This window comes from Schistocerca gregaria, chromosome X (genome assembly GCF_023897955.1).
Source record: "Schistocerca gregaria isolate iqSchGreg1 chromosome X, iqSchGreg1.2, whole genome shotgun sequence".
Lineage (NCBI taxonomy): Eukaryota > Metazoa > Arthropoda > Insecta > Orthoptera > Acrididae > Schistocerca > Schistocerca gregaria.
The window spans coordinates 421,935,954-421,963,118 of NC_064931.1; the positions used below are offsets into that span (position 1 = coordinate 421,935,954).

Genomic DNA, 27,165 nt, shown 5'->3' on the forward strand with positions numbered 1-27,165 from the left:
AGGTGAATGAGGCAGGTGTGGCAACAAGTCATGCCATAGTTCATGTGTGCAGATGTGCATTGTCCTGTTGGCACATGACTTTCCTTGCTAAACCTGACTTTTTTCATGTATCTTTTGTTGCAATTTGTCCTGGAGGTTAGAATAGTATTCTTCAGTAATTTTTGGCTTGGTGGGGAGATAATCTCCAAACAGAATCCCCTTTCCATCCCAGAACACTGATCCCATGACCCTTCCTTCTTAAGGAATTGTCTTTGCTATCTTTGGTGGAGAAGAATGAGCATCTTCCTACTACTTTGATTGTTCTTTTAAATCTGGGGTATAGTAGTGCACACAAGTTTCATCTGTGGTCACAAATTGGTGCAAAAAATTTTGTTCGTTTCTCTGAAAACGGGCCGAACATTGTTCTGATATGTCCATTCTCATGTGTTTTTGATTCATCATCAAGAGTTGCGGCACCCATCTTGCAGATAATTTATTCATTTCTGATTCTTCAGTTAAAATGAAATATAGCCTTTCAGATGACATCTGGCCAGCATGCGCAATTTCACACACTTTCAATTGGTGATCCTCCATGACCATTTCGTACACTTTTGTAATGATTTCTGGAGTAGTGACACATCTTGGCCAGCCACTGCATGGATCATCATCTAAGCTCTCCTGACCAAACTTAAATTCATTTGTCCACTTAGAAACAGTTGAATATGAAGGAGCAGAGTCCCCCAGTGTATTCTGGAAATTGACATGAATATTCTGTGCTTTCATACCTTTCTTTAGGAAGCACTTCATCACTGCTCAAATCTCGATTTTTTCCATCTTTGAGAATTATTACATGGGAACAACAACAGAGCCATGTCACCACCACAGCTCTCTTCCAAGAGCACTGATGTGGCAAGTGTTTACAGGCAACAGTCCAATGAACATCACTAGAACAACTCGTTGTGCTAGTGCTGACCTCTCCTGGCGATTCTGAGAACTTTTCGAACCACCTTTGTAGTATGTACCCCATTGGCGAATGGGAGCAAGTTGGATGCAACAGCTAGAAATAAATAAGATACTACATACTCATGATCCATTCCGAGAACTGGTTGGAGCATTGATGTAAATAGCCTTTGGTACTCGACCCAGTAAATGCTATGTGGTCAATAACCTAAGCAAGTACAATAACAGCCACACTTTTGTACACGGGCAAGCAGCTAAGTGAACTAACTGATAGTAAGGATAGAAAATGAATATTCAGTTTTACATATGCTCAATGGGGACATTCCAGTACTGATAGAAAGTCATACACAGATTTCATCTTATCTAGATCAGCAATTTCATGGTGTTCACAAAAGCAGAAAGCCATTGCTATTGCATCCACTGGATCTAAGTACACGAGGTTAATTGAAATAGCAAAGAAAGTGATTCACCTGCCAACATTCATGAAGAACCTGGTTATAGGAGAAGTGTCATACAGTATCCTGTTCAGTGACAACCAGTCAGTTAAAAAGTTAGCACATTACACATATTTTCACTCAAAGATGATGCACATTCCTATAAAATATTGCTTCATACAGCAGGCTGTGCAAGAGTATTCACTGAGACTGAAATATCAGAGAGCTAAAGATATGTTGTCAGATGTACTGACGAAGGGTTTTCATGCACCAAAGCATGAGAAATGTGTTGAAGGACTTGAACTTCAGTATTTGAACCTTAGACTTAAGAGTCATTTAATTATTTATAACTACCTGTAAAAACTAAGGAGTACTGCTGAAATTTAAATTTTGTCACAATGCAATGTTTTTTGTATTTATAGATGCCACTATGCGCATGTTTTTCAAGTCAATTGTTTGTAGTTCTGTGTTAGTCTCCATACAGTGAGTTGCAGATCCAGATGTTTTGCTATTGTCAGATCACATCTAACCAAGTACTATCTTCATTGGGGCAATTCATCGCTAAGAAAGAAGGTATTTATTGCACAAAAACGTGTTATCAGAATAATGTCTGGGGCTCATCCAAGATCATCTTGTAGACAATTATTTAAAGAATTAGGGATATTGCCAGTAGCTTCACAATATATATACAGCCTAATGAAATTTGTTGTTAGTAACCCAGATCACTTCAGAATTAATAGCACAGTCCACAGCTACAATATTAGGAGACAGGGTCACCTTCACTACCGTTCATTGAATTTGACATTGGCACAAAAGGGGGTGAATTATACTGCCACAAAGATTTTTGGTCAATTGCCAAACAATATCAAAAGTCTGACAGACAACCAATTGGCATTCAAGTTAAGGGAATTCCTGAATGACAACTCCTTCTACTCCATACATGAATTTTTAGACATAGGCCAAAGAAATACAGTAAGCATTAACAATTGTACCGTATATAAGACTAACAATGATTATTTGGGATAAATGAATCTTGTGTACTTTGACACGTTCCACATCATTACGAAAGAATCATGTTCATGATCCATGGAACAAGTAATATAACTAACTAACTAACTAACAGATTTACTATGTCTACACCTACATATCTACCCTGGAAGTTATCATACAGTGTATGGTGGTGGATACCTCATGACACTGCCAGTCACTGCAGAGGTCTCTAGCCTGAACTCACTACAGCATGATTGTCAGGTAGTTCAGATATTCTTCAAATGTCTTCAAAACAATGACAGTGTCATCTATTTAACAAAGATGTGCCATCCAGTTAAGGTGTTGGGGCAGGTTGTCCAATATATGCTTGAAGTGGCTGGTACATTTTATGGTCCAATCAGCATTGCTTTGTAGTCATAGAGGATTGCACATGTTATGAAGAGGTACTTTTCATGGCCAGCCTCATCAACCTTGATTTTTCCAGTAGTCTGTGTGCATCTCTATAGTTAAGAAACGACCTACAGAGTCATCAGTGCATGACCATGGATAGACATCTTTTTCCTGATTTTGTTCAGTCATTGGTAGTTGACACAAAAATGTAATGTGTCTCCTTCTTGTTCACAAGGTTCACAGGAGAGGACCAAGGAGTCTCTGAATGTTTACTAATGTCATGTTGTAGTATCTTCACAATGATACCTATGTGAATGCTGCTTAATTGGTTGATGATCCCCACTGCTGTCACAGTGTTTTATAATGCACCACTTGATGTATCGTTTCTCCATTCTTCATTGGAAGTAATCCAATAATTGGTGCAGGATGGCTAATATATGTTGTCATTGTTCATTGATCAGGCTAGGTTCAATTGGGAGTAGCTTCCTCAAGTGTGCTGTCTGCAGTTCTAGCAGAATTATTCCTTGATGGCACTATGCCGCCCATCCTCACCTGGTTCAGCTGTTCCTATGAATGTAACTTGAGGGATGAATTGTGGCTGCTTTTGACACTTAATGATCCAACGTTCACCTTGACCTTGTACAAAGCTTATCATCATCACTAGTACATGGATTTCTTTCATGAGCCTGCAGTCAACAAAAGCTTCACTAATCAAATGATTTCTACATTTGTGACTGTTATTGATCTCATTTATGCATGTGATCCACCATAGTCTTTAGCGGCCAGTGGCCACTCAGGCCAATATTTGTCAAGTGTGAGTATTGGAATAGCTTTACTAATCTTGAGCTCTGATCTTTCACAGTCTGTGACTGCTTGCAATGCCTGGAAGAAGTCACATCTCAAAATAACTTCATGATTACATTCTAATGAAAACACAAATTCAAAGGCCTGTGTTCTCTCATTGACAGTTACTCTTGCAATATATGCTCTGTTCACTGGTAATATTTCGCATATCTACCTTTTGCACACTCACTTTCATATCAAAGGATGGAATCATTTTTAGTTGGTAATATTACAGAAAAAGAAGCCCCTCAATTGACTAATGCTTGGACAGGATGCCCATTGATGATGGCATTGGTGAGATTTCCTGACACATTAGTAACCATCATCCGTAGAAGATTTTCATCTATGATTGTCTCACTGCCGTAGACGGTCAACTTGCATAGTTTTCCTGACTTTAGTGGCTAGGGTAGTAACTGGTACCTCTATATAGCGATGGGGAATATCTGTAGCATGTTGAGGAATGACTTGGTCCATGGTGCAGTCAAGGGATTTGTCCCACAGGTTAACTATAATCATACACAGTTGACTCATGCGTATATGACTGTTGTAGTGATAGATGTCATAATGTATAATATTCATCACACACTGGTTTTCTTCCTTTGCAGTAGTGAACAACATGCCCAGAGTGTCCACAGTGAGAACAAACTGGCATATGATGTTCCAACCTCCAAATATCTGTTAGTCTGTGGAGCAGTAAACTTGACAGAGGCATTGGTTGTACTTTAATTGGTCAGGTGCTTAACTGTCATTTGATGGTTGTGGCACTCATGCCCACTGTCTGTGGTATTCAGTCCAACATAATTTGCTGCAGTAAGCTGCTGCATATCTTGCCTTACTACCTGGCATGTGAGAGATGTGATCTTATGGTGTTCTACCAGAAGTGCTGTAGGAGCCACATTCAGGATTTGGTCTTACCTTCTCCATACATCCATTTTTGTTACATTTCCTTGATGCACTGCCACCACTTGATGAATTCTCCTCTTGTGACATCCTTTATCAATAGCACTTGGTAGATGTCTTCATCAACTCTTTTCATCAAATGCAAGAGTTTATCAGCTGTCATATTCACATTCATGATGTTGCATAGGGCTAAAACATTCTGTATGTATGACTATGTCATTTCCCTATGGTAGTGGACTCTCACCTTCAATGGTTCTTCTGGTAAACAAATTTTCTGTAAATTTTCACCAAATGCTTCCTTCAGTAGGCCCAGTTATTAAGCTTCTCTTATTGTTCTTGAACCACTGCTGAGCTGTGCCATTCATGTAAAACTACACACATCATGGATTCTATATACATACTCTGCAAGCCACAGTATAGCACATCACAGAGGGAAGCCTGTACCTGTTTCACTTACAAATAGAGAGGGAAAAATGACTTTTTACATGCCTCTTATCTTATCTTTTTGGTCATTATTCAGAATTTTAGTTGGTGGCATTAGAATCATTCTGAGGTCAGCTTCAAATGCCAGCACTCTAAATTTTATCAGTAGTGTCACTCAAAAAGAATATCACCTTTCCTCCAGGGATTCCCATTTGGCTTCCTGATGCATCTCTGAAATACTTTGATTTGTTCAAACCTGCTGGTAACAAATCTAGCAATCCACCTCTGAATTGTTTTGATGTCTTCCTTCTGTCCAGAATGGTGCAGATCTCAAACACTCAAACAATACTCAAGAATAGGTCAAGCTAGTGTTCTATATGTGGTCTCCTTTACAGATGAATTTTTTGTTCCTAAAATTCTCCCAGTGAACCGAAGTTGGCCATTCACCTTCTGTCGACAATTCTTACATCCTCGCTCCATTTCATATCTGTTTGCAACATTATGCACATATATTTAAGCAATGTGACTTTGTCAAACTGCACATTACATTACTGAATTCAAACATTATGGGTTTCTTTTTCCTACCTATCTGTATTTACTTACATTTTGCTACATTACAGGTAGCTGCCATTTATTACATGAGCTAGAAATTTTCTCTTAGTCATCTTGTATCCTCTTGCTGTCACTTAATGATCAGATTTTCCTGTACACCATAGCAACATCAGCATCACCAAACAGCTGTAGATTAGTGCCCATTTTGTCTGCTAGATCATTTATGCATACAGAAAATAGCAGCAGTCCTATCACACTTCCTTAGGGCATACCTGATAATACCCATGTCTCTGATGGACAATTTCCATTGAGAACATTGTACTGGGTTCTGTTACTTAAGAGGTTGTTGAGCCAAGCATATACCTGGAAACCTATTCCATATGCTTGTACCTTAGTCAACAGTCTGCAGTGGGACATGGTGCCAAATACTTTTCAGAAGTGTAGGAATATGGAATTTTGGCCTTTCATCAATAGTTTGCAGTATATCATGTGAGAAAAGGGCAAGCCATATTTTGCATGAGGAATGCTTTCTAAAAGCATGCTGATTTGTGGACAAAAACTTTTCTGTCAAGGAAATTTATTACATTTGAACTGAGAATATGTTCAAGAATTCTGCAGTAAACTGATGTTAAGGACATTGGTCTGTAATTTTGTGGGTCTGTTCTTTTATCCTTGTTGTATATGGGAGTCATATGCACTTCTTTCAAGTCCCTTGGGATTTTGTGATGGGTGAGACACTTGCAATAAATTCAAGCTAAATAAGGAACCAATGTCATAGAGTACTCTCTGTAAAACAAATAGGATTGCATCTGGAACTGGTGACTTACTTGTTTTAAAGGCTTTTGGTTGTTCCTGCAGGCTGTGATTGCCAATTGCTGTGTCATCCATTTACTAGTCTGTGTGATTACCAAACAATGATACATTTGCATGATTTTCATGCATGAGCAATTTCTTGAATGTGAAATTAAAACTTTGGCTTTGCTTTTGCTGTCTTCTCAAGCCACACTGAGGTGACCGCTCCAGTGTGGCTTGAGAAGACAGCAAAAGCGAAGCTGAAGTTTTAATTTCACATTCAATAAATTGCTCATGCAGGAAAATCATGCAAATGTATCATCGTTTATTTCTAGCTGTTGCATGCAACTTGCTCCCAGTTGCCAATGGAGTACATACTACAAAGATGGATAGAAGCTTTAGAAAAGCTTAATGATTTTAAATAGGAAACAAGTATTCTCTGGTCCTTGGCCACATCTTTTGCTAAGAAGTGATGGTCATAGATGTTACATGCTTCATGCATAGATCATTCAGTAGACCCACAAATCTATAACATCTTTAGCCTGTTGTCATCTGCATTTTCTTTTTTGAACTGAGTATACAACAGCCCTTGCTTAATCAGCATTTTCCAAATTTCAATGTTAAATTTCAACATGGGGATGTTTTTTTCTGTCCTTAAGGTGAGCCTGAACGATCCATCTCCTCCATGTTAATTTTAGCAAATAGAAGGAATGTTTTTGCTAAAACCATTGCTCTGAAATTTGGACTACATGTTCAGTGACTATTTCTCTACAAACTTATCATGCCATGTTAATAAATATTTATTGGTTTTTGTTTTACAATTTTTTTTAAACAGATGCTTATTTTTTCTCTGAAATTTTGCACTTTTTCTTCTATAAATCTTGAATTATACAATGTTTTTACAATTTCTTATAAAATGAAGGAAAAGAAGTAAACAATATTGTGTATAAATTTCATTAATATACTGTTAGCAGTTTTGGAGAAAATATTTCTCAAAGATGAAAATTTCAAAGTTACGGGAAATGACTTATAAAGTTTTTTAATACATTCCTGCCCCATATGATGAATTATTAGCATCTTCTTCTTTTTCCATTGTTAGTTTCCTTTTCACTGGTCTTTTTTTCTCTTTTGCTGCATGTTGTAGGCTTTTATCTCTCCTTCCTGCACCTCTTAGTCTTTCTTCGTCAATTAGGTGCATTGTGGAAATGGTGTTGTGTCCTGGTTCGAAACCTAAATGTTTCAGCACATCACACTTGATAATGTTTCCTTCATTGTATGTTGCCACTGCATCGTACACTCAAAACTTCAATGTTTTATCTGTGCAAACACTCTTTTGGGAATCCTAATCCAAATTAAATTATTTACACTTTCATTTGGATTTTGTGTTTTCCCACATCAACACTTTTCCAATAAACTTGACTGTGATAAATCTCTGAATATGGGCTTAATTACATCATTTACAGCATTTGGCAAACTGTTTTTATAGGCATATTCCTTTCCTGATTGGTACTTACACCATGAGTCATCACCTGTGTGGCACAGTGCAAGTTGCAAGTGCTCATTTGTTGATGCAGTATGAAAAAATAATGCCCATACTGCTCTCCTCATATGCTCAATGCTTCTTGTACTTTGCCTAATTGCACACCCATAATCCCTGTGCAATCTATCAATTGCTTCATCTGTCAATCTTCCTCTTCGTTCAAGTGTCTTACCATCACTAAGCTTCTGGGATCCTAATGTCTGCTTTAGTTTGCGCAAGCGTGCCCCCATGCTTTTCTGCACATGTCCAATGCACTCCTGTTTTTCAATGTGAATTTCATTGCCATAAAGTCTGAGTTCCTCTGCAGCTTTATATCCCTCAGAATCACCATCTCCTAGATAGTTAGTGTATTGTACATTATACCATTCCTGTGATATGGAAAAAATTGCTTTCACTCCCTCTATTTCCATCGCTCCCTTCATGCTGTGAAAATTTGCTTCATAACTTTCACTACGTTCATCCTTCGTACTGCCCTTACATCTACAATGTTCTGAGAGAATAGCAACATCAATTACTTTGCAACTGTTTCCACTGGTAGCTGTCACAACTCCATTTAGAGATTTATGACCTCTACATTGCCATGATCCATCTAAAGCAACAGTTAAATCTCTACAATTCCCATTATCTGTCACAGTTTCTTCAAACTGCTTTCTTCATTGTTGCTTGAGCAATATTTTCAGCAGAAGATCCCACCAATTCATTATAAAATCCAGACTTGGTTGGTGGTTTTAGCAAGTTCATAATTCCACATTACATTGTCCCTGCAGCACTGCCCTTGCCAATGTAACGCAAGCTATACACTAGCCTAACATTTATATCATACACCTTCTTTCACTATAACCACTATGAAGAATACTGTTAGAATTAGAAAACAAAATTTCTGCAGCACATTTGTTACAATGTAATAACATTTTACATGCCAAACCAATGTGTGAAGTTATTTTCAATTCCAGTCCTCTTACTTTTCAAACTTGGCATAATATGTTATGTTTCAAAATATTAGAGAACAAAGAAATGTTAATTATTTCATTCAAATCATTACTGGAACTTTCATGGTTTTCTATTTTTTCTTTGCTGTCACAAAGTTTCTTGCTGGAAGGAGTTCTGTCACATTCATTTGGAGTAGTCGGTGAAGCAATAAAAGATTGCTGGAAGAAGTTCTGTCACATTCATTTGGAGTAGTCGGTGAAACAATAAAAGATTTCTTCTTCCATTCATTGTGCCTTTTCCTAAACACTTGATTGCTGAAATGAGGCATATTGATATCCACAAACGAAATATGTAAAACAGGTACAAGCAAAATTTGTCAAATAGACGAAATTGAACAGCTAAACAACACAAAACTAACTCCACAAGTCAACACACTCAGTATAGCATTTATGTTTACCAATATGAACAGTCACTTGTCACAGAGATAAAGCCATACAATGTTGGAAAACAAAACACTGTCTAATTCTGCAAAGATACCCTGCTTGCAGCCAGTGAGCTGCGCCATCAGAGGTGACACACCAAGTCGCTACAACATTTTTTGCGGCACGTCAACTTTGCAGCAATAAAAAACACACTTAGAAGGTTGTAACTTGATTTGTTTTATTCAGAAAGCTCCAAATAATTTTGTAATGGAAAAAAAGAAAAAATGTTAATTTTGTCATTTTCATTGTTCCGGCTCCCCTTAATCCACTTACTAGATGCATACTTCTTAAGAGCACAATACCTCACACACTTTAGTAATCACAGTCACTATGAGACATGACTGCTGATCCATACATCTATACTGATACCAACGATAAGATAAGGCCTGTTTGCAACAATAATGTCTAAAATATTTCCATTACATGTGGGCTCTTTAACCAGCTGCTCAAGACTAATTTTGGAGAATGTATTCAAAAGGATTTTGCAGAACTGTCTGTCTGTGCCCCTTACAGTCTATACTTGGTAAGTTGAAGTTTCCTCAACTAGTGTTGCATGAGCAGAGTATTTCTGCCTTCAATAGAGACAATATTTTTGTCAACTGCAATGAACACTCTCCCTGTCTTTCTGTGCCCCTTACAGTCTATACTTGGTAAGTTGAAGTTGCCTCAACTAGTGTTGCATGAGCAGAGTATTTCTGCCTTCAATAGAGACAATATTTTTGTCAACTGCAATGAACACTCTCCCTCTTATGTCAACTAATCTGATGGTATGATACATTTTCTATGACTAGCTAAATATCTATGACTAGCTAAAAATCTCAGAGGTTTTACTTCAGGTTTCTGCCAGATCTCAATCCCAAGAATAATTTGAACATGAGAAATTTCCTGAATGGCAGTAAATTCAGAAAACTTTGTAACAAATACTTTGACAATCCCCCCCATGAACCACAGACTTTGCTGTTGGTGGGGAGGCTTGCTCTAGTACCTCCCACTGCGGAAGTTGAATACGCACCAGAACAAATGGACGTGGCCAGCCCATAGAGGGCTCCGCGTCTGCAGCAGCTCGTCCACGCAGCGGCTCTCGCGCAGCGAGGGCGCCACCGCTACACCACGTGCAAACCGCGGCCAATAGCCACTCCATCTGGTTTTGTATATAGGGACCCACTCAGCTCTAGTCCAGTCAGTCTGGCACTCACTCTGAATTGCGTCTCTATCCCGGCTTTACTGCGTGCTGGTCGTTGTTCGTTGTTCACATTTGCCTGGCTCTGGTTCCGAATAGATTTACTGTTGGTGTTTGGTGTTGTGGTTTCTACAAGCCTCTGATGTTTATCTCTGCCTTGTTGTGTTGGTCAAGGTCAGTTGTTGTCGGTTGTTATTGGTCTGTCATTTGACTCGTCCTTGTGTTTACCTGGTGGTGCATGCTCCACCACTGGCGGCTTCCCCGCCTGACGATTCCGATCCCGCTGCCCAAGGCATTCCTGTGGTTGGTTTTGGTTACTACACTTGCATGCCTCAATGATACACATAGCCACACATTAGGTGCAACCACAACGGAGGGGTACCTGTTGAGAGGCTAGATAAACATGTGGTTCCTGAGAGGGGCGGCAGCCTTTTCAGTACTTGGAGGGGCAACAGTCTGGATGATTGACTGATCTGGCCTTGTAACACTAACCAAAACAACTTTGCTGTGCTGGTACAGCAAATGGCTGAAATCAAGGGGAAACTACAGCCGTAATATTTCCCAAGGACATGCAGCTTTACTGTATGGTTAAATGATGATGGCACCCTCTTGGGTAAAATATTCCGAAGGTAAAATAGTCCCCCATTAGGATCTCCAGGCGGGAACTACTTAGGAGGACGTTATCAGGAGAAAGAAAACTGGCATTTTACGGGTGAGAGTGTGGAATGTCAGATCCCATAATCGGGCAGGTAGGTTAGAAAGTTTAAAAAGGGAAATGGATAGGTTAAAGTTATATATAGTGGGAATTACTGAAGTTCGATGGCAGGAGTAATAAGACTTCTGGTCAGGTGAATACAAGGTTATAAATACTAAATCAAATAGGGGTAATGCAGGAGTAGCTTTAATAAGGAATAGGAAAATATGAATGCGGGTAAGCTACTACAAACAGCATAGTGAACACATTATTGTGGCCAAGATAGATACGAAGCCCACGCTTACCACAGTGGTACAAGTTTATATGCCAACTTGTATACATGGAAGAAGCCTGGAGATACTGATAGGTTTCAGATAGATTATATAATGGTAAGACTGAGATTTAGGAATCAGGTTTTAAATTTTAAGACATTTCCAGGGGCAGATGTGGACTCTGACCACAATCTATTGGTTATGAACTGTAGATTAAAACTGAAGAAACTGCAAAAAGGTGGAATTTAAGGAGATGGAACCTGGATAAATTGACAGAACCAGAGGTTGTAGAGAGTTTCAGGGAGAGCATTAGGGAATGATTGACAAGAATGGGGGAAAGAAATACAGTAGAAGAAGAATGGGTATCTTTGAGAGATGAAATAGTGAAGGCAGCAAAAAATCTAGCATGTAAAAAGCTGAGGGCTAATAGAAATCCTTGGGTAACAGAAGAGATGTTGAATTTAGTTGATGAAAGGAGAAAATACAAAAATGCAGTAAATGAAGCAGGCAAAAAGGAATACAAACGTCTCAAAAATGAGATTGACAGGAAGTGCAAAATGCCTAAGCAGGGATGACTAGAGGACAAATATAAGGATGTAGAGGAGTATATCATTAGGGGTAAGATAGATACTGCCTACAGGAAAATTATAGAGACCTTTGGAGAAAAGAGAACCACTTGCATGAATATTAAGAGCACAGATAGAGATCCAGTTCTAAGCAAATAAAGGAAAGCAGAAAGGTGGAAGGAGTATATAGAGGGTCTATACAAGGGTGATGTTCTTGAGGACAATATTATAGAAATGGAAGAGAATGTAAATGAAGATGAAATTGGAGATATGATACTGCGTGAAGAGTTTGACAGAGCACTGAAAGACCTAAGTCAAAACAAGGTCCTGGGAGTAAACAACAGTCCATTAGAACTATTGACAACCATGGGAGAGCCAGTCCTGAGAAAACTCTACCAGCTATTGAGCAAGGTGTATGAGACAGACGAAATACCCTCAGACTTCAAGAGGAATATAATAATTCCAATCCCAAAGAATGCATGTGTTGACAGATGTGAAAATTACTGAACTATTCAGTTTAATAAGTCACATCTGCAAAATACTAACATGAATTCATTACAGATGAAGGGAAAAACTGGTAGAAGTTGGCCTTTGGGAAGATCACTTTGGATTCCATAGAAATGTTGGAACACATGAGGCAATACTGACCCTACAACTTACCTTAGAAAATAGATTAAGAAAAGACAAACCTATGTTTGTAGCATCTGTAGACTTAGATAAAGCTTTTGACAATGTTGACTGGAATACTCTCTTTCAAATTCTGAAGGTGGCAGGGGTCAAATACAGGGAGCAAAAGGCTATTTAAAACTTGTACAGAAATGAGATGCAATTATAAGAGATAAGGGACATGAAAGGGAAGCAGTGGTTGGGAAGGGAGTGAGACAGGGTTGTAGCCTATCCCTGATGTTATTCAATCTGTATATTGAGCAAGGAGTAAAGGGAACAAAAGAAAAATTTGGAGTAGGAATTAAAATCCACAGAGAAGCAATTAAAACTTTGATGTTTGCCTATGACATTGCAATTCTGTCAGAGGCAGCAAAGGACCTGGGAGAACAGATAAATGCAATGAACAGCGTCTTGAAAGGAGGATATAAGATAAATAACAATAAAAGCAAAATGAGGATAATGGAATGTAGTTTAATTAAATCAGGTGATGCTGAGGGTATTAGATTAGGATATGAGGTGCTTAAAGTAGTAAAGGAGTTTTGCTATTTGGGGAGCAAAGTAACTGATGATGGTCAAAGTAGAGGGGATATAAAATGTAGACTGGCAAAGGCAAAGAAAGTGTTTCTCAAGAAGAAGAATTTGTTAATGTTGAGTATAGATTTAAGTGTCAGGAAGTCTTTTCTGAAAGTATTTATATGGAGTGTAGCCATGTATGTAACTGAAAGGTGGATGGTAAATACTTTAGACAAAAAGAGACTAGAAGCTTTCGAAATGTGGTGCTACAGAAGAATGCTGAAGATTAGATGATTAGATCACATAACTAATGAGGAGGTATTTAATAGAATTGGGGAGAAGAGAAATTTGAGGCACAACTTGACTGGAAGAAGGGATCGGTTGGTAGGACATATTCTGAGGCATCAAGGGAGCACGAATTTAGTGTTGGAGCGCAGCACGGAGGGTAAAAATCATAGAGGGAGACCAAGAGATGAATACACCAAACAGATTCAGGAGGATGTAGGTTTCAGTAGTCTTGGGAGATGAAGAAGCTTGCACAGGATAGAGTAGCGTGGAGAGCTTCATCAAACCAGTCTGTGGACAGAAGACCACAACAACAAGAACTTTGAAAATTTAGTGACAAAAATTTTATGGTCAAAGTGTCTATCTGAATGCTGTCTGATTTCTCTATCTGTGTAACTTCTGGTTACTGTTCATCAGAGTACCTCAAACTCCTGCCTAGCCTAGAAAAAACTATGTGCAAGTACTCTGCTATCAGAATCGCTGTTTCCTTTGTTTAGTGCATTCATGATTTATCAAGGGGAGTGCTACAATTCCCCATATGATAACACAGATCCAGAAATCCATAGCCAGTAACATCACATAATTGATGGCGTCTTTTATTGATAGTCTCCACTTAGCTCCAAACCAGAGGACCCTGGTCATTTCTGGGAACAATGCTACAAATTGCTATGGTTGGACCTCTTGCAGGAGGCCAGCAGCCTTCATCCCTTCTGACATCTGTCTGTATCAACTGAGGATGACCTCGGAACCCATACGAGAGGCATTTTTGGTGCTGATGCAAGCCGTAACTTGCAGACAACTGCACCCTGCATGCTCAATAGCTTTACGCGAGGCCTCCTTCAAATCTCAGATGAGGCCACTGGCAGACATACAGCATGCACCTTGGCTATCTTTCTGCTCCTGTATGCTGACTCCCTGAGGTGCTCCATAACATACCTACCATTGGATCTCCTGATAACTAGTAATCACCTGCCCATGTGTTCCTGCTTAGAGCCTGCTGAAGAAACCATCACCCTCCCACACACAGAATGAGTAGGTGAGGCCAGTTGGCCAGCCTCCACAATGGCCCTCCACTTCAAGCTATGTGAATCCATTACCACCCACTACTCACTTTGCTGTGAGGAGAAATCCACCAAATTGGGTACACTAGGAGGTGCCTCAGCAGCAGAAACAATGGTCAAAACAAGTGATGCCTGAGGTGTCCCATGTGATTCTCCAGATTATTCACCACTGCTGCACCCTTAGCAGCAGCCTGAAGGCAGCTGTCCATAGCCAAAAGTGCATTTAGATGTTTGAGAACTGCTGCCAGCTCCTACTGTGTCTGAACTTAGCATGCACACATTCTACCTATCCTAGCAAGACTAACTGAAGAAGTAAACTACGAATGAATATCCAAACCTATATTTGTAACTTGCTACCCTCCTGGATGCCTATGCTTTAATGAACTTTGTATCTGGCTGTTCAGAATAAATGAAAGAAGAAGGCACTTCAGCCTTCCAAAATTCACACTTACAGTCAAAAAATGTGAGATTAAATCTCTTAAATAGAAAAACTTGCATTAAATTGAAGAAATATGGCATTAGGAAAGCGCAGGATTAAATAACTCGTCCTTCAGCAGATTTGTAACAGGTCACAGGTGCAGCATAACTGAGTGGAAACAAATGGTGACTTGTCATCAAAACAAACAAGCAACTACTGCACTACAGACTTCCTAAATTTACACTTACTCTTTAAAAAAATAGGCTGGGTTGGGGATTTTCTCCGCTCAGGGACTGGGTGTTGTGCTGTCTTCATCATCATTTTATCCCCATATGGCGCAGATGTCACACAATGTGGCATGAAATGTAATAAGACCTGCTCCAAGGCGGCGGGACCTGTCCCGCAAGGGGCCTCCCGGCCAATGATGCCAAACGTTTGTTTCCATTTCTCCTCTTGATTAGAAAGCAAGGACATTGAACACCCTAAAATTGCATGCAAGTGATTTTTGTCATTGATGACATCCATTGAAATGTGGTTGTACAGCTACAAAACCGAATTTCTGTTAGTTAGTATTAATCTTATCACTGATAGATGAAAACAACAGTACATGTAAATATGGATTACAAATCTTAATCTGATTATTTATTTAAGTCTCTTGCACTGCAGGAGAAAAGTTTGATCTTCCAAGTACCTCAGCAGATGTATCCAAGGAAGGCCACTGTGTTTAAATTTTCAAAATTAGATATACAGGTATGCAGGGAAAATTTTTGGCTTTAACTCATTTTTAATTGCAGTAAAATTTTATCTGTAAATAGTAGATCTACAGTGTCACAATATACCATCTTAGAAATATGAAGGTGCTGTATTCTGATACTAGTACATGTGAGTGTGATTGTGATGAGTATGATGTCACCACGTGTGTGTGTTTGAATCGGCTGCCAACTGTATCAACATGGGCTGACTGCCGGTAGCCTCCTGTGGGAGGTGAATTGGACGACATTGAAGTGTCTTATAATAAGTGGATTCGTGAGAGTCTCATTTCTTTTATTGTTTTGAGGTTTATGAACAAAGCCATATTTGTATTACCTGGAACAGTTTCATGTATTACTTGCTTACTACACAACTGGGGACAAGTTCGGAATAGTTTCTGTGTGTGCACCCTCTAAGTCCTGTTTCATCACATTAGTCATGATTGACATTGTGCTACTTCAGTAGTGACCAGTTTATTGGCTTCAATTAACAGACAGGCTCCCATTCTACTGGTCCAGCCACCCACTTTTTCTGTGGGTGATGATCCAACTGAGTACTGTGAAACTTACAAAAAAAGACTCTGACAATTTTTTTAGTCTTTTGGTGTGACAGACTTGCATTAGTGCAAAGCCTTCTTCCTCTTGTGGATTCCACCTAAAGTGTATCAATTACTGTGTCAGCTCTTATTTTTTTATTCTATGTACAGTTTACTGTCCAACTCCCATAACAAACAAAAGCATGTCATAGCATCATGACTTGAATTCTACCAATGCCGTAAGAAACCAAACCAGTCACACAGTGCCTGGGTAGCTGAACTTCATGGACTTTGCCGTAAGCATCAATTTATTACTGAAGCGAAAACTGTCTCTTACACAGACTCTGTGGTGTGCAATGCAATTGTCACTATATCTATGGACAGGGAAGTGAACCAGAGGCTTTACTGTGTGAAGACCCTTCTTCGGCAGAAGTTTTGAAAATAACACATTCTTTTGAATTTTTTAGGGCAGCAGGTGACCAAACTAAAGTATAAGGTGATGTGACATCAGTGTCACAAGATGTGCCCACTAGGATGACAGATAGCTTGCACAAGGAACCAGCAGTGGTGGATGTAAACTTGTGGGCCCAGTGCCGAGTAGATCAGGGCCAACCCAAGAATCCATGATCCCCACAGTGCCAGCATCAGCATTCTCTATTTCAATCACGTCCTTTCTGTTTTGTCAAGTATGAATGTTCAGCCTTCCCTAAGTACTGCAATACCTGTAATGCTTATGAGAAGAAAGACCACATTGCCTCCATGTGTCATTCACTGAAGGTTGCTCAGCATATGGACATGGATGTAAACAGTATGACTCCAATACTTGCGACTTCCCCCAAGTTATTTCTCAAGTTAAGTGTTTTCTGATGAGTGCTCTGGCTACACGTTGACACAGGTGCTGAGGTGATGTTATTGAATTCACAAACTTATGTGAGTTTAGGCTCACCGCCACTGCCACCGGTCATGTGGAGGGTGGTCAGTTATAACAAACAGAGCATTTCACAGTTGGGACAATGTAAGGCATGTGCCTCTTATACAAGTCAGTGATTCATTCCATTATATTTTTAGTGTTTGCTGATGCCAGTGTTGAGAACATGTTCAGGATGGACTCATTTGAGGCATCTGGATTTTCTATTACAAATGCAGCTCACCTTGCGTTCAATCAGGTCTTGTATTCCCAACTGTAAATAGTGTGAGGAGTTTTCAGAAGGTGGTACAAATTTTTCTTCTCATACTTCTTTGAAATCCTTGGTTCGGCCCAGATTTTTCTCATTTGCATCCTATTCCTGTCATCCAAAAGGTCAAGTGAAAGCAGAATTGGACAGACTTCAATCTCTATGGAAGATGTTATTGCTAGTGAATGGTCATCTCCACTGGTTGTAGTTCAGAAGCTGTCGGGGAAACTTTGCCTCTGTGGTGACTTCAGAACTACTATCAACACTCAGTCAATTGTGAGATACATATCCTTTCTCATGCCAGGAGAAACTGCTGGTGGAAATGTCAAGTGGCTGGTTCTTTTCTAAAATTGATTTGTCTGAATTGTATGTGCATGCTTCTGTCAATGGAGTGTTTCAGCAAGTTCTGGTTTTTAATACTTCTTTTGGTCTTTGTCAATATTTGTTTCTTCACTTTGGTGTGGATAGTGCCCCCACTATTTTCAAAATGATTTTTAGGGCAGTTGACTGTACCTTTCCTGTGTTGCGTTAATTATGTGAATGATATTGTTGTAATGGGCTCCTTCATGGATTACTTGAAAAATTTGCACACTTAATTTTCTGTCTTAGAGTCCACAGGTTTATGGTGTAACCTCATAAAATCTCAGTTTTCTTTGACCTTCTTTTGTTTATCGGGGGTTCAAGTTCTTGCGGAATGTGGTTATGTCTGTGCCTCACTGCTCAACCATGAAGTAGCTTCAGGCCTTCCTGCTGGGGGCACCTACACTGGCCCACAGATTATGTGCCTTGTTTCACAACAACATACCTTCTGGCTGCAGCCCAGATTGTGAATGTGCTTTTCAAATGTTGAGATCCAAACTTGGCACCCTGTTTAGCTACATTCTCTCTGGACCAGCATGCAGTTTTGGCATCTGACACCCCACAGTATGGCCTCAGTGCAGGCCTAGCACACTGATATGCTGATGGGTGTGAATGACCTGTTGCTTTCACCTCTAAATCTCTCTCTCAGGCACATCAGCAATACTCTTAAGGTGGAAGAAGAGGCACTTTCCTTAATCTATGCCCTCCAGAAATTCCATGTTCTTTTGCATGACTGCAAGTTTCTCCTTATTACTGAGCATAAACCCTTGGGTTCTTGTTTTAATACTAACACTTTCTTGCTTGACAAGGCAACAGATCACCTACAACACTTCATGCTGTTCTTGTCTCACCAGAATTACAGAATCAATTTTTGACCTACATCTAAACATGCCATTATGGATGCCTTCTTCTTACTTCCTGTGGGTCCTGATCCCAAATTTGATCATGAAGAATGGCTTTGCTTCCATCTTGATACCAAAATGCAGGCTTTCCAAATTACAAGCTGTCACATAGCAGCCGCCATTGCTGTTGGCTTGATTCTCTGGCAGGTTGTTTCCAACAGGGTTGTCCATATAAACCACCAGGTTGGCTTCAGACCACTGTGCTACTTATTTTCCTTATGGTATTGCCTCTCTGTTTTTGATGGTGTTCTGCTGTTGTCCATGGAAGACCTCTCACCCAGAGTAGCAATTCCTGCTGCGTTACTGGACACTGTCCATACCTTTTCCACCAGGTCAATGGAGGAGATTTGCACACTAAACTATTAGCAAAGAGAGATGTTTTTTGGCCAGGGATTTATGGTGGAATTGTCTGTTTTGATGTAGCTTGTGAGCAGTGTGTCCAACAACTGTCAGCTCCCGGGATGTCCCTATTGTCCTGGCCTGCTCCCCGCCAGCTATGGGAATGCATTCATGTAGACTTTGCAGGTCCCTTATTGGATTCCTATTGACTCTTAGTTGTGGGTGCATTTTCCCAGTTTCCTTACATTTTCTGGTGTGCATTAACATCAGCCGAGATCACATGCTATTGAAGGTTATTCTATTGAGGGGCTGTCTTGCACATTACTTTCTGATAATGAGCCCCAGTTTCCTTTTGACACCTTTCAATTGTTTTGCTCCCATCATTGCATTCATCACGTTACAATTTTACCATTTCATCCTCAGTCAAATGGTGAGGCGGAATGACTAGTGTGTAAGCTCAAGTCCCAAATGAAAAAGTTTGTTGTGGATTCTTTGCTGGATGATGTCATTTTCCATTTTGCACCTATTGCTTCACACCTGTGGGTAGGTGGAGTCCGGCTCTGGTCCACCTTCAGCTTTGGGTCTGTTGCAGCAGACTGCTGTTATGGTCAGGCCACCTCCACCACACCCTCACCATCATTGGTTCAGCCATTGTCACTGGTGGGTCCATCCCTGTCTCCTCCACACTAGAACTTGTCCGCTGATGATAATGCAGAGACGGCAATGCTACCCTCCTCTACAACTCTGTTGAGGGGCAATGGAGCACATTTCCCTGCACATTCTGATGCTATCCTCCAGTGGCCACCCAGCACACTGTCCCAACTCTTCCAACACAACGGGATGCCATCACTCTGGAGCTGATGGATGTTTCTCTCGGTGAGCCAGCAACACATTGGCACCCACATCACTTGAGGGGAGGTGTGCTATATCCTGCTATTAGTGGCTCTGCTGAGTGTGGTGTTGCTGTGCATATGTTTGATTTGGCTGCCAAGTGTATCACAGTAGGTCAGCCGCTGGTGGCCATCTGTGGGAGGAATGCAAACGTTGTGGTCTCCATTGTGCCCTCTGCCAGTGACTCGTGCAAACATATGTGCAGAGCTGCGCAGATTGTCTCTCTCTATGTTCATTCAGTTGTACTATTCACACGACTTGTTCTGTGTCACATAATGTGTGGACTGACAAGAGATTTATTTCTGTTATTGTTCAGAGGTTTATGAATAAATCCATATTTATGTTACTTGATTCAGTTTTGAGTAATACTTGGATACTACAGAATGATGCTTTTGCTCTTCAAAGCTACTACTGAAGAATTTATCTTACTTTTGTGACTTGGCGTCTAAGTAGATGCTACTAATCAAAAGGTTCAATGCAGTCAGTTCTATACCTTCTAACAAGTACTGCTTTTTCATCTCTGACAGTAATTTGGATACGTTGATAATACCAAATTACATGCATTGTGCTGTTCACACGAACCTTGAGAGTCGATGGAAACTGTACCTTAATTCTTACAAATAAAGTAAAAGTAGTGTCACATTTATAAAACAGAGTTGGATGTCTCTTCTCTTCTAGTAACATTCAAAATGTTTCCTAAGCTCTGTATTGGCACAAAATTTCTTTTCCCAAATGATTTTTCCAACCAAAACCCAATAATTTTGGAGATACTGTGATTTTTCCCAAGTCAATGAGTAATTGCTGTCAAAGCAGTTCACACTATGGTTGACTTTTTGTATTTATTATTGCTTCAGCAATAAGTTAAAATATTGTGCATGGTGGTGTTTGTTAGGAGTGCAGGAATGGAGGCTGTTTTGGTATACCAGGTGGTCAAAATAAATATAGGTGTTTTAGCTCAGATCTACCCATTAGTGTTTATTCAAAAAAGACTACTGGGGATCGTATAGCATGAGGGGCTCAACCCTCTGCTCAAAATGGTAGTCATTCTGGCTAAGAAATTGTAATAAGTGTAGAAGAGTGGAACAGGGTGCTATGAAGCAAGAGTGAGAAGCCACTGGCTCTGCTCCCTGGTGCAACCACATCTGTGGCACCTCGTGACCCTTCTTTGCTCCCCTGTAGGCTGAGCATCATGAACAATATTCACATTCAGGTGTTCCTTCTTCAGAAATCCTACTGTGGGAACAATAAGAGCTCAGCAACACGTGCTGGAATTGTGGGCTGACTGTAACCAGTCTCTACAGCTTCTAAGCTCTCTTCAAGTACTGGAAACCTTTCAAGGAAATAAATTGTTCTCAATAAATTTTTTTTAAAGTTATGCTTTCCATCCCCTTCAAACAAGTGTCCCCATCTACAATATAAAAAAAATTGTGTAAGCAGTTATACTGCGAATAAAATGTATGTGAACAGACAGTTGTCTGGGAACATTATTGTACGTTAACAGGTTGATCAGGTCCAGTCCACTGCATATGAACTTACTGTGGGCCAAACTGCATCATCTTCAAAAATGTTTCTACACCTGGGGTTCAATAGCCCTTGCTCTTTATGAAACTTTGTGTTCTCGCAGCATCTAGTAGGAAATGTCATTTAAATGTCAACCAGGATGCCTTTCCTTTCCAGCAGCATACAGTCAGGAAATCTATTTTAAAATAAGACTGTGCACTTATGCCCACCTGAGGTTAAAGGCTCAGCATAGAATAAAGATCATGGCTGTCAGTGTATTGGATAAGTACAAGAGACAAAGTGCAGAATCTTACAGTTCAATTTCAGTATATCATTATTTAATACTGGTAACAAGAAGGATTTGTTTGGGAACCATAGCAGTTAGGAACTGCATTAAATGTCACTTACTAGTTTATTCTGAAGTGTTTCATTTTACATTCTGTGTAGACATTTTTTGGAAACCTCTATTTTTATTACATGGTTAGAATCAAGTTATGTAGTTTTAATTTCATTTATGAATTTAAGAACTTGAAGAATTAACTCTTTATTGTTAGGTTGAAGAATCAGAGATGATACCCATGCATCAATCATTAAACTCAGAGGAGACCCAGCAAAGGGAACCGTCAACTTATTCACAGGTAAGTTGAAAATTTAGGACATGAATTCTTGGCTAGACCAGCTTAGAGAATATAGCAACAAGCGGAACTGAAAAACTGTAAAATACAAGTGAAAGACACTGTTCTATTAAAAAAAAATTAGACAAATGTCTTTGGAACTACAATGAATACTATATATATATATATATATATATATATATATATATATATATATATATATATATATATAGTCACATTAATTTGATCACTGCCCATATTTGATGTTAACATACAATAACAGCTAACAGATGGCATAAGGCAGCATTAGGAGTGGAGGGACATAAAGTATCTTGGGGAGATGTGGAAAACAGTGAAGTCATCGTCATGCATAAACAGAGCAATCTATTGTACAAATGGTCATAGTTATTGGGTTTTGGGCCAAAGGTAGAAGTGTTTCTGAAACAGCTAAGTTTCTGAACTGTGTATGTGCTGCTATGGTTAAAGTATATCACACATGGCAAAATGGCGCTATCCAAAACCAGCATGGAGGCAACTGTAGTGCATCATGGGCCATAGATGACAGGGGTGAATGATGGCTGCAGAGATGTATTTGGGTGAGTAGACATACAACTGTTGAGCAACTGACCTCCCAGATGAACCAAGGGGCTATGCTGACTGCTGTTTACTGATGGCAGAGGATCAAATTTTTGTAACACTACCACAAGTGGACATCCATTGAGTGGCACAGGTGACCTTTTCAGATGAAACATGTTTCTATGCTCCATTGGGCAGATGACTGTTGGTGTGTACAGCATGAAAAGTCTGAAAGCAAATGTTCCTGGCTGAAGGAGGGAGCATTATGGACTGGAGAATATTTTTGTGGCATTCCCTATGTGATCTTGTCATTATGGACGGCACCATGGATCAACACAACCATTTATCCATCCGTGGGGACCACATCCACTCCTACATGTAGTTAGTTTTTCCTTGGTACAATAGTGTCTACCATCAGGACAATGCAACATGTCACACAGCTCACAGCATACGTGCATGGTTTGAAGAGCACCAGGATGAATTTACTGATCTCTTCTCACTGCCAAAGTTCCCAGATTTAAGCCCAGTTGAGAACTTGTGGGACTACCTTGATTGAGCTGTTTGTGCCATGAGTACTCAACCAAGAAACCTAGTGTGCTGGCCGTGGCACTTGATTCCATAGGGCTCCACAGCCATGTTGGTACCTTCCAGAAACTCACTGACTCACTTTCTCTATGTCTTGCAGCTGTCCTTGCTGCAAAAGGTGATTTTTGATGAGTGGTCACATTAACCCTTAAATAGGAATGTAGGTCAGTATGACATAATTAGAAAGAATTCACTCTGAAAGACCGGATTTTTCCTCCATGAAATTTTTTTTCTAGATTTATCATTTCTAAAAATTTGTTTATGTTTTTGTTCTTTTTGTATGAAACATCAAATTGAATATTATTGAAGTTTCATTTATTCAAAATTAGTTGTGGTTTTTGTAAACAGTCACAATAGTGGGCTTCAGTAACAATGAAGAATAATATCTTTGTACTAACCAACAAAAATAGATGGCCTGCAGCCTTGTTTTCCTTGTTTATTGTCAGTAATTATTTCTTGTTGACCTTCCAGTATATTTTCACAACAGTCATCCTATTACCATACTTTTTTCTTCTCTGGCCATTTTCTCTCATGTTGGTAATTATAATTTGTCACTGCTCATCCGCAATAATAAAAATATTCCAGGCAATTCTGCTATGGTCGAAAGGATTTCACTTTAGAACCTGCTGTTTCATACCAATCTGAGGAGGACATTTTCAAGGGGGATCATAGCTTTGTTGAATGTCCGATTCACACCCTGGCTAACTAATAACTACAGCAAAATTCGGCTTCTGCGTACTTCCGCAAGCTTCCACACAGTGGCGTGACATCATATGTTTTGAATACCTGACTGCAACTGGCTGTTGTCAACTGCTGTTGTCCACTGTTACTATCATCCCATGGCAGAAGATTGTTACACATCTTCTTCAGCATCGGAAAGCACATTTCATTCAATTTCATGCCATCCTCCTTCCTATTAAAAGTACTGTGGTGTTTCACAATCTCTATGGCCTCTGTACGTAGTCTTTTATGGTATCCATTTGTGGTTGCTGGTACTTCAGTACAGTCAAAATAAATGTGGAGGTCTCCTGGCTGTAAAACATGTTCTACAACAGCTGATCTGTAAGTCTCTCCCAGTTTTATTAACTGTGACAATTCTTACCTGAAAATTTACATTTTACACTCTGAAAGTTTCTTCTTAATATTGGCCTCATGGCACCACATTCACTCATTCCATGAGCTTCTTGCAGATTTACAAGCACAAATGCTATTCTTCTTGACAACTTCCAAGGCATGAAAAGAACATAACACAAAAAAGGGAAAAGTAGAAAAAAAATTCCTGTAATACAAAATACTTGGTCTAACAGACCAAGCCATTTCATACATAATACAAAACAACTGGTAACACAGACCTATAAGTATTATGAAATTAATACATACTTGGCAATAAGAAGCTGCAAACTGAACTGCAATACATGTGTTATATAAATGATTTGTCTATAAGAAGGACTGTAGAGGGGAAAGCAGCAAACAGAACAGTGTGCCCAAATGACACATTTAAAAAAACCTAAAGTTCTGCACAACCATTGTTTCTGTTTAGAGGTTAATGTGACTGGACAATGTATAAGCCTAATGCTGGTGGCACTTCTAGTCAGTAGACCATAGTCAGACAACATTTAATGCAGCAGTGAAAAGTGGCAGCATTCCTATAAGAGGAACAGTTCTACAACAGAAATCTTGGAAAATTGCCATGAAGATTGGTGCTGGAAATTTCAGAGTGTCAAATAGATTACTTTAATTAATGTCACAATCTCTCATTTAAGAGTGTAGCTAGTGAGAGAGTGAGGTTGTACATGCAGAAACTGTAAAACACTGGAAGAGCATTTTATTTTCATGATTAATATAGAGACTAAAGACATTTGTAAAACAGATGAAACAGGCATTTTTTTACAAATTACTTCATAGAAAAAGTTGTTCTGTAAAGGGACCAAAATGTCTCACAGATAAAAACAGTAATGAAAGTATTACTCTGCTGTTGTGTGTAAATAGTAATGGAAGTAAGAAGTTGCCAACACTGATAATAGTGAGATTTAAAACTCCCAGATGTTTTAAAAATATTAAGACACTACCTTGTACCTAAGAGTACAGCAGCATTGCTGGGTAACATCAGAAATCTTCACAAGATTTTTGAGGAATTTAGATCCCAAAATGGGAAAATATTATTTACGTTTGACTGATGCTCTGGACATCCAAAGGAAGCATCATTTCTGATAAATATTAATGTTTTGTTTCTTCCACCAAACTGCAGGATACTGCAGTCTTTGGACTTGTGCATAATACTCCCAGTTAAAGACAAATACAGGGTAGCAGTCATCCAGGAATCAATTACATTTCTTGAGAGGAAGGAAGTATTGAGGCACAACGTTTTACAAGCCATGCACATCTGTTGCTGCATGGAATTTTGTAACTCAACAGACTGTGTTAACTTGTTCTGCAAATAGTACTTGTGATACATTGGTTGCTGATGAAGTTGACATTGTTCCACAAGAAGAATAGATTAGAATCATAGATGTTCCTGAAAATAAAACATTCCAAGGCATTGTTTCTTGTGATGATGATGTTTTGACTTCTACACCCAAGTTGAATGTGACTGAAATGTGTGAAATTCTAGTGGAGTGAAACTGTGAGGTAGGAAGTGATGGTGGCAATAATCATGAAGGTCAAGATGCAGGGGAGGAGGAGGTGACTGTTGCACCAAGTTTTACAGCTGCTGTACAAGGACTTGATACTGTCAGAAACTACTCTTTGTTATTTAATGTAAATGACTGAGTTATAAAAAATGTCAACCAACTGCAGTGACAATGTCTGTCATTCCAGTATGCTGGAAGGAGGGAAAAAAACAACTCTTCTTGAGTTTTAAAAAAGAATGTGTTTTGCAAGAAGTATGATAAATGTGTATGCTGTATTTAAATCTGTAGCAGATTATTGGTAACTTTGTAATTAAATGGCTCTTACATCACTGAAACATGAATTATGATTCTGGGCCACTCATTCTGAGTATGTAGGAAAAACCACCATTTAAGGAAAACCTGCATTCAAGGAAAAAATATTTGGGTCCCCACTGATTCATTAAAAGGGAGTTTTACTGTAATTGTTTGATCATAAGCTGCTGCAAAGGAGGGGAGAATCTGTAACTGAAAAGGAAGGATATATCTCTCTAATAAATGAAACAGAGAGTCAGATTAAATTGTGGTTAATGTATAGGGCTCATGGAACAATTTCCTAATTTCCACCCTACATTTGAAATTTAACCCTTTCAAATGAATGGTGTACTAGTTGGCTAGTACTTCAGCTCCAATTAACTTATACCTGTGAGAGGTTATATCATCATATGCATGTTTACTTATTCTCCCTTTCCTATTAGCTGTAACAAATAAGTATTGCTTCTGTGAAGTGACTGGCAGTTCACATTCCACAGCCATGAGAGTTTGTTAACTCCAATGGATGTATAATCATTCTAAGCTATTGTAACTTCCTCATTTTTGTGCCTTATTGAAATATAATAATGTGTGCTTTTCTCTGCAGTATGCATATATTTTTGGTGCAGGAGAAGTATTTAGTGAATGAATGGTCAGATCAACTGGGAAAGGAGTAATAATAGCATTTTAATGAAATTATTTATGAAAGCCATAGAAAACTTTATGTAAGATGTAAGTTCTGGGCTTTGATATACAAGATAACCAAATGCTGTTTAACACTTGGTCACCTAATCTCAGAAATGTTTGTAATTATCTGAGAACACCAATGCATTTCCAATGAAATCATCCCTGAGTATTTCAGTAGTTGTTCACATAAACATTGCAAACCCTTTTCATTTGCTGCTATGTATAACAAGTAGTGCTCTTGTGGAGTGACTAACCACTTCACCTTCCCCATTCAAAACAGCTTATTGACTGTAATACACCAAGCAGCCATTCTGAATAACTGAACTTCATCTTTTCTGTGCCATATTTAAATTTTGTAACATTGTGCTTTTATTTGCAATATGTACCTTTTTATCATTGAGAAAAAGGCAAGTAATATAGGAAGGGTCATGTTGGCAGGAATGATGTTAGCATTTGTATGAAA

General features: G+C 39.1%; 1 protein-coding gene across 1 annotated transcript in view; it reads left to right on the forward strand.

Annotated features, from left to right (window-relative positions):
- LOC126298112 (uncharacterized) overlaps positions 1-27,165 on the forward strand; it is an 84,642-nt gene that overhangs the window by 13,929 nt on the left and 43,548 nt on the right. Inside the window, exon 4 of the mRNA XM_049989433.1 lies at positions 21,877-21,960. Within this exon, the coding sequence (XP_049845390.1) occupies positions 21,877-21,960 (84 nt within the window). The remainder of the gene's footprint in view (positions 1-21,876; positions 21,961-27,165) is intronic.